Here is an 8,527-nt window from a genome sequence, read left to right as displayed (position 1 = left end):
TGGCCAAGGATGTCAAGGAAGAACCTTTTGAGACATCATCTTCTTGTGATCCCTCATCATCTACTTCAGCTCAGGTATGTTCCCTAAATGAACCCTCTTCTTCTTCTTCTGTCCCTGATAGCCTATCAACGTTAGATACGTTGACAGTTGATCTTTACAATTCTCTGAATGGAAAATCCAAAGAAGAAATACTTAATATTGGTCTTCAAGAATAGTTTAGGATATGTCATTCTAAGATCAAGGAGCTGACTAAGATCGAAGAAGATCTCAAGGATCAGGTCATTGTAAACCAAACCATCAGTATCGAGCGAGAACAGGCTATAGCTGAGCGTGAGCAAGCTATTGTTGAATTCAAGGCTGAGAAGGTTGCCATTGAAGGGTGGTGAAAAGTCTCCGTCAAGGCCTCTAAGATCATCAACGCTTAGATCCCCGCCAAGATTAAGACTGGTCTAGGCTTCTCCTATGATCAGGAAGAATATATCACGGACAGGTCCATGCTAAAGTTTGGCACTTTCGTCTCCTCTATTCTTGACACTTTTTCCTGTCAGTCTTCTTTCACTGAGAGTCATCTTGAAGGAACTCCTTCGAGTTCAGGTTGCAACGACAAAGGTAAATCCATTGTCATAGCACCTCTTCCCAAGAAGGCTAACAATCTTCTCCTCCTCCTCCTCCTCCTCAAGACATCTGAATCCACTCAGGAATCTAAGTCAAAGCTTAAGATGAATGTTTCACCCAAGGACTCTAAATTCTCAGTTGTTCCTCCTAGAACAAATGAGAAGATAATCTTTGGAGCTTGTCCCTCTTCTGTTCCTTTGGTACTTCCTGGCCCTAAAGTTGGTTTCATAGGAAGTGTAGACACTGTGGTGAAACTACACATATTTCTAGTAAGTGTACTTCTACCAAGGCTGGTCCTCCAGCTAAAGGAAAGAAAGTAACCAAGGCTGAGAAATCAACCAAGGTGAAATCTTCCACTAAAGTTGTGAAACTGAGGTGAAGAAAACCACTAGAGCCTCTTCTTCAGGCTCAGTGAAGACACCTACTGACTCTATGCCTTCAGCGTCAGTGGTTGTTGCTCCGAATCCCATTATAGCCTCTTCTTCAGGATCAATGAAGACATCTGCTGACTCTGAGTCTTCAGCTTTAGTGGATGTTGCCTCTAACTCTGCAGGACCCAAAGAAAAATGCGTACCAAAGCAATCTTATTTTATTTTCGATTGTAGAAAGTCAAAGGCATTTGGTATCTCGATAGTGGATGCTTGAGACACATTACTAGAGACAAATCCCTGCTCATTGACTACATGGATGAAAGACGCCCTTCCATAACCTTTTGAGGAAGTGGAAAAGGATATACCAAGGGTTTGGTGTAATAACCAATGGTGCAACTACTTTAAAAAGTGTTACATATGTTGAAGAACTGAAGCAAAATCTTCGTAGCATCAGTCAGCTGTGTGACAAAGATTTCACAGTAAAATTTTCTAAGAATTCATGCCACATTCTTGACAAAGATGATAAGGTTGCTCTAACCGATTCTCGCCTAGAGAATGTATATATCATCAATATGGATTCTACTCTAACAGAGAACAATTGTTTTCTCTCTAAAGCTTCGTTAGACATCAACTGGCTATGGCACAAACGACTTTCTCATCTCAACTTCAAGACACTTAGTGAGCTATCTCAAAATGATCTCGTCACTGGTGTTCGTCAACACATCTTTGCAAAGAAATCTCTTTGCTCAGTGTGTGAGAAAGAAAAATAGACAAGATCTAGCTTCAAGTCTAAGAAAATCTCTTTAGTGACTTCTCCACTTCAGTTATTGCATATGGATCTCTGTGGTCCAATCAATGTGCAATCAATAGCTGTAAAGAAATATACACTTGTCATCATTGATGAGTATTCCAGGTACACTTGGGTCTTCTTTCTCAAATCCAAAAGTGATGCACCTGAAGTACTTAACAATTAAGGTACGATCTATCAGAAGTGACCATGGAACTGAATTAAAAAACAGTACTATGGATGGCTTCTTTGAGGACAAACGAATCTCTCACAACTTCTCTTCTGTGAGAACTCGACAACAAAATGCAGTTGCTGAAAGAAGAAATCTAACAATCATCAAAGCTGCTTAATCCATGCTCTGTGAATCCCATCTCTCTACTCAATTTTGGGTCGAAGTTGTCAACACTGCTTGCTTTACTTAAAATCGGTCACTGATCGTTAAGAGAATCAAGAAGACGGATTACGAAATCTTCCGTAGATGAAAAACTTCTCTCAGCTTTCTTCACATATTTGGTTGCACTTATTACATTCTCAACAACCGTGAACAACTTGGAAAGTTCGATCCCAAAGCTGATGAAGAAATATTTCTTGGATATTCTTTAGTATCCAAAGCCTTCAGAGTATTCAACAAACATCGACAAACCATAGAAGAAACTATCCATGTCACCTTTGATGAATCTCAATCTTCTAACTCTGAACCCATCATTGATGATGATGAAGAGTTAGAAAGCTGGATGTTCTCTCATTTTGGACAACCTGAAGCTTCTTTCAGCAATCTACCGAATGTTGATACTCTTGAAGCTAATGATGATCCGATTATCATTCCAGTTGCAACTAATAACCAAGGCAAATCTTTTTCAGAGATCGTTGCAGTACCCATTAGTTGAATTCCTCCCTCTACTTCAAACACTGACCCATCAGTGAATGAAATGCCTTCAGCATCTGAACCTCTATCAGTCGCTGAATCTCTCTCTGGGGCTCCTTTTGCAATTCAACATATTGCTGAAGAATCTGTAGTTGAAGCCTCATATTCTATACCTGAACATCAATGCTCAGATGATAATCCTTTGCCAACTCAGCGATGGACGAAAGACCATCAACTCATCAAATTCTTGGTGATCCAAGTGCAAGTATTCAGGCACGTCATGGTCTAGGTAATATCTATCTCTTTGTCAACTTCCTTTCTCTAGTTGAACCCAAGAAAATCAGTGAGGCTATGTCAGACCATAGTTGGGTCATTGCCATTCAAAAGGAACTCAATGAGTTTGATAGGAACAAAGTCTGGTACCTTGTCCCACGTCCATCTAAGAAAACTATGATAAGCACCAAATGGGTTTATCGCAATAAGTTAGATGAACAAGGTGCTGTAGCTCGTAACAAGGCTCGCATTATTGCTCAGGACTACAGACAAGAAAAAGTAACCGATTATGACAAAACCTTCACACCATTGGCTAGACTCGAAGCTATTCGACTCTTTCTAGCCTTTGCTGTCCATAGAGACTTTAAAGTGTTTCAAATTGATATAAAGAGTGCTTTCCTTAATTGAAAACTCCAAGAGAAAGTTTATGTTGAACAACCTACAGGGTTTCTTTATCCTATGTATCCAAATCACGTCTATAGATTGGATAAAGCTCTTTACGGGTTAAAACAGGCCCTTCATGCCTTGTATGATACCATCTCCTCATTTCTAATCTCTAAGAAATTTGTCCATGGAAAGATTGAATAAACCTTATTTCTTAGAAAAGTTAAAGGTCAGAACATTATAGTCTTGAATTTATGTCGATGATATTATTTTTGGTTCCACTAATCCCTCTTTGTGTTTTCGGTTCACTGATCGCATGAATAAAAAATATCAGACGAGTATGATGGGGGGAACTAACCTACTTTCTAGGTATGTAGATTAAGCAGTCGGATAAAGGTATCTTTATCAGCCAAAGTAAGTATGTCAGAGATATGTTGAAAAAGTTTGATCTATCCAACAGCTCATCTATGAAAACTTTGATGGCTCCTCTTCTCTTACTGAACAAGGATCCAAACAGAAGTCCTATAAACGTTACTGTTTATAGAAGAATGATCGGTTCTCTATTATATCTTACAACAAGTCGTCCATATATCATGTACTCTACCTGTATATGTGCACAATATCAATCTGAACCTAAGAAATCCCATCTAATTGCTGTAAAATGCATATTCAGATATCTGAAGGGAACTCCTAACTTGGATCTCTGGTATCCTAAGGGTTCAGGTTTTGACCTAAAAGGTTACTCGGATAGTGATTTTGCAGGATGCAAAATTGATAGGAAAAGCATCACTGGAGGCTGTCAACTTCTAGGTGGAAAGTTAGTAAGCTGGTCAAGTAAAAAGCAAAATTTTGTGTCAAGATCAACTACTGAAGCTGAATATGTTGCCGCTGGAAGATGTTGTGCCCAAGTTCTTTGGATGAAAAACCATCTCAACGACTATAATCTTCAGCTTTCCAAGATCCCTGTCTATTGCGATAGCACCAGTGCTATTGCTATTGCTATTGCAAACAATCATGTTCTTCACTCCAAGACCAAACATATTAAGATCAAATATCATTTTATCAGWGATCATGTTATGAATGGTAATATTGAACTTCACTTTATTCCAACTGAGTACCAACTCGCTGACATTTTTACAAAGCCTCTTGATGAGACAAGATTTAACATCTTGATCAGCAAACTTGGAATGTTGAACGCTGATGATTAACTCTTTTAGTTATAAGCATTACTCAGTAAGTGAAATGATTCTGTGTTCTTACTCTATCACTGAACTCTTGAGTAAATATATCTTCTCTCTCTAAGGTATGTATACTTATCTCTCTTTTCAAAACTTAAATCTATCACTGAATCTTTCCATATTTAGTGATCAAACTGTTTAAAAAAATTGTTTCAGTGTTTCTTCTATCACTGAACTTTTTAAGCAAGTGTATCTCTCTAATATATACTTATCTTAAACTAAAACCATCACTGAACCTTTTCCTAATCAGTGATGAACGTTTTAAAAGTTAAAATTCATTTAGTGGTTCTTCTTATCACTAAACCTTTTTAAACTTATCTTTAAAAAGATATACTCTCAAATACATATATTTCAAAATGTGTTTTTGAATAACTTAAATTTTTTGTTTAAAAAGAAATGAAAAATGAAATGTCTTATGACATCATTTTGTTTTAATGATACGATTTTTTGAGACGCGTGTACCGTTCTAACACACGCGACCCCTCGTAATTCCATCCAATCATGGATGAGCACATGCGAACTTTTTCATCATTGCACAACTTTTAAGTTATATTTTCCTCTCTCCTCTTTCCATTTCTCTCTCCTACATACAAATATGAGACTTCTCCTCTCATTTTTCTTACGCTTCCAAAAAATTATTGTCGAACCTCTGCTTCTAAGACTTTTGCAAGCAAGAACTTAAAGAACGGTCAAGACCATCAACCTTCTTTTCTAAAAATCACAGGTTCATAATCATTTCCTTCTTATTTTGATCTGTTCTTCTTCTAAGAAACTCTTGTTATGTTATTTAAGAACCTGTTCTATTAAACAACTAACATACAAATAACTAACACATTCTTATACTTGGTTACTATCTAAAGTTTCTATACACTTATTGTTCATGAAAAACCCTAAATCTTAATGTGGATTTTTCAAAAGAATTTTTTATCGATTCAAAACTTGGAGTTTACTCTTTTATCTTGGATTTCTAACAAACATGTTATCTTCTGTTCTTTCTTATATATTATAGAAATGTCTGCCAAGAACGTAAACTTCGCTATTGATGAAGTGTCGTTCAAGCCCAACAACCATGTCGCGCTTTTGGACATTCCCGCCAATAAACCACAGTTTGAGGATGTTGGTCGATTCCTCAGGAACTCTCCCATTTTCTTTGCTATCTTTCATGAACATGTCATTGTGAAAGAAGTCCTTCAGCAGTTCTGGTTTACTGCTGAAGTCAAGCAAGAAACTGACAAGACTGGTAAACTGGTGGAGAAAATCTCCTTCACCTTTAATAGAATGACAGTCAGTTTTGGTGTAGCCACACTAAGGACCACTCTCTAGCTTCCAAAAGGTCCTTATGCCAGTGAACCTTCCACTTAGGATATCATCTCCTGTCTAGATGATATTGGATATGCCTGGCCAATAAAGAAGGACTCCAGCGAACCCCTCAAATCACTCTCAAAGCTTGAGAAGAACCGTATGTCAGCGATATGGAAATATATGTTTTCCCATTTCATTCATTGTATGGGAGGCAAAATTGTTGGATAAGACCAAGCATCCAAAGTTGCATTGAATATTGGAGTTTCTATCATTCACCAGAGGCCAATCAACTTTGTTGGCGTTATGTTTGAAGACCTGATGCTAAAGCTGAACAAGCGCCAAAGGGAAAAGGTGGTCTCTTATACCAGATTTCTGTAGGCAACCTAGTTATCTACAGGCTTGGATCCGAAATTTTGGATCATAAGTCTAAACCTAAAGATGTTGCCCTTTCCTCTCTTCTAGACACCTCATGTAGCGCACATTGCAGTACTTTTTCATCTTTTCCAACTGTGCCTGTATGTTCTTCATCTTCTCCAACTATGCTTGTATGTCCTTCTTCCCTTGCACCGGTGGTCAAGACTAAGGAAAACCCCCCTCAGTCTATCCCAACCACCACCACCCTCTCTTCTAAAAGATCCTCCTCTCAAACCACTATTGGTTCTCCTTCAAGGGCCAAGAAAGCCAAAAAGGGGATACCCACATCCCTGGCTGTTACCTCTCAAAAGGTCGCAGTCATAGATACAAGCGTTACCCTCGAGGCGACTTCTGTTATAACCCCTCATAGCTCTTTAGTGATTTCTTTAGTCATTGACGTACATGTGGCTCCTCTACTGATCGCCTCGGTAACCCAAATCACTGAAGGTATGAAAATCAGCATAGCCACTGCTAAACACCCACTTCCATCACTCTCAGCCATCTTCTATTCTTTTCTTTTTTTGGTCTCGACACATGCTGGTGATGTATCAGGGATTGTCCTCACTGATGATGAAACAATCACCATAGGACTTGAGGTTGCTCCTCTCGAGATTTCTCAGTCAACGGAAGCCTATCCTCTCGAAGGCAAACAAGGGAGAACCAGCATCAATCCTTCAGATGGTGCTGATGACCCCTCAGGTACTCTACCAACCTACCCCTTTATTTCTTCTAACCCCGAGCTATCTTATGCTCAAACTACTTATTTTTCTGGTCCTTGCTATGAAGAACCGCCAGCCATGGAAGAAGAATACAACATGGATGAGGATGTCAAGCTGATTCTCCCAGCTGAAGAGACTGTCTTAATCAAAATGGACCAAGTCCATGAATACATGCCTCTCCGGGATGACCTTTCTTTTGACCTCTCAGCTGTCAAATTTGAAGTTAATGATGTGAAGAAACTGCTATCAATGGTGCAAGCCGATGTGTGCACCAAAGCTGAGGCCATCTCTGCTCTCAAAAGCAAAGCTGACAAAACGCATGCTCAACTTACCAAGCATGGTGAGATGATGCATCAGATATTGGATCTTCTTCAACGTTTAGAGCCAGTTCCTGCATCCTCCTTCACAGTTGAGGATCGCCTATTGCTGGATCAAGTGCTTGAACTTGGTCTTCTTCAAGCTCAATCTCTAGCCAAGATTAAACAACAATTGGATATAGATGCTAAAAGTCTTGATGATCTCACCTCCCGTCTTGCTGATGACAAAGAGGGGAGAAAGACTTAGCTGCTGATGTTGTCCCTATAATACCAGCTAATGCTGATGCTCAAGATGAAAGAGTTAAAGCAAATAAAGTTGCTGCTGAAGTTGTAGATGCCATCACTTCCCATGAAGCTGAAGCTGTTGCTGAAGTTGAGGAAATTAATGATGTCGTCAGAGCTGATGCTCAAGACGAAGACCTTCCTATCACCTCTGCAGTTGATGTTGGTGATAAAGAAGATGAAGATGACGATGATGATGAAGATGATGATCCTTCTTCCTTTCCTGATGCTGGAAAAGATCTTGGTGATGATGATGATGAAGACGATGATGACAACTTCACTATTTAATACCACACCAAACCAGCAACCGCTCTGAAAGGAGTCTCTCTCAGGGAATCATCATCCCAAGGGGAGAAGGAGAAGGAGAAGGAGAAGGAGAAAGAAAAAGAGACTTCTGCAAAAAACCAGAACACCTTCTCTAAAGACAAAGGTGTTGCAGAAGAAGGAAATCTGAAAGTACTCTTCAAACCTGTCAATTCTCAAGAATATATTGAATCCTCCAAGTTTGTTGTTATCACCTCTCTCTCTCTCTCTCTCTCTCAACTCTCATATACTATCCTTCTACCACCTGTGGTCGTCTAGTTGAATGGGTCCTTGAAAACCCAACTTCTTGTTCCTGGCGACCAATAGACGACTCAGCTTAAGGAGTTACTTGACCAAACTAGAGTAAAAATTCCTCTTCATACCTCTAGTTGTGGCGAGTTTGACTTCCTTACCGAAGCTGAAAGATTCGAAGCACTCAAGGCTGAAGAAGAACTCCAAACTCAATGACAACAGACTGAGGACAGCCTCAAGCTGGCCAAGTCTCTTGATTCTCAAGTTCTTCCAAAGAAAATGTCTAAAAATATAGTGAATGTTGTCAAGGACCAAGCTAAATTGTTCTCAATTGCAGAATCTAAACATCAAAAAGCAATGAAGTTGAATGACCGAGACAAGAAATAGAGTGAAGATCACCTTAAT

The 8,527-nt window shown here is 39.2% G+C and overlaps 1 protein-coding gene across 1 annotated transcript; it reads left to right on the top strand.

The window, feature by feature from the left end:
- The first annotated feature begins 5,544 nt into the window (after positions 1-5,544).
- On the top strand, positions 5,545-7,855 carry LOC112516188 (nucleosome assembly protein 1;3-like). The gene is made up of 4 exons (XM_025123210.1): positions 5,545-5,773; positions 6,802-6,948; positions 7,036-7,476; positions 7,560-7,855. The coding sequence occupies exons 1-4, from the start codon at positions 5,545-5,547 to the stop codon at positions 7,853-7,855; spliced, it is 1,113 nt and encodes a 370-aa protein (XP_024978978.1).
- The last annotated feature ends 672 nt before the right edge of the window (positions 7,856-8,527 follow it).

The sequence above is a fragment of the Cynara cardunculus genome, assembly GCF_001531365.2.
Source record: "Cynara cardunculus var. scolymus isolate 2C chromosome LG 8, CcrdV1, whole genome shotgun sequence".
Classification (NCBI taxonomy): Eukaryota; Viridiplantae; Streptophyta; class Magnoliopsida; order Asterales; family Asteraceae; genus Cynara; species Cynara cardunculus.
The sequence above is the reverse complement of the archived record's forward strand: the minus strand, read 5'-3'. Positions and strand labels throughout refer to the sequence as shown.

What these genes read in the sequence shown, in the direction of transcription:
- LOC112516188 (XM_025123210.1), top strand. Translation starts at nt 5,545, where the DNA reads ATGTCTGCCAAGAACGTAAACTTCGCTATTGATGAAGTGTCGTTCAAG. An exon ending in GCAAGAAACTGACAAGACTG is followed by an intron (nt 5,774 to 6,801) that starts GTAAACTGGTGG and finishes GTGATGTATCAG; the next exon opens with GGATTGTCCTCACTGATGAT. An exon ending in TGGTGCTGATGACCCCTCAG is followed by an intron (nt 6,949 to 7,035) that starts GTACTCTACCAA and finishes CTTGCTATGAAG; the next exon opens with AACCGCCAGCCATGGAAGAA.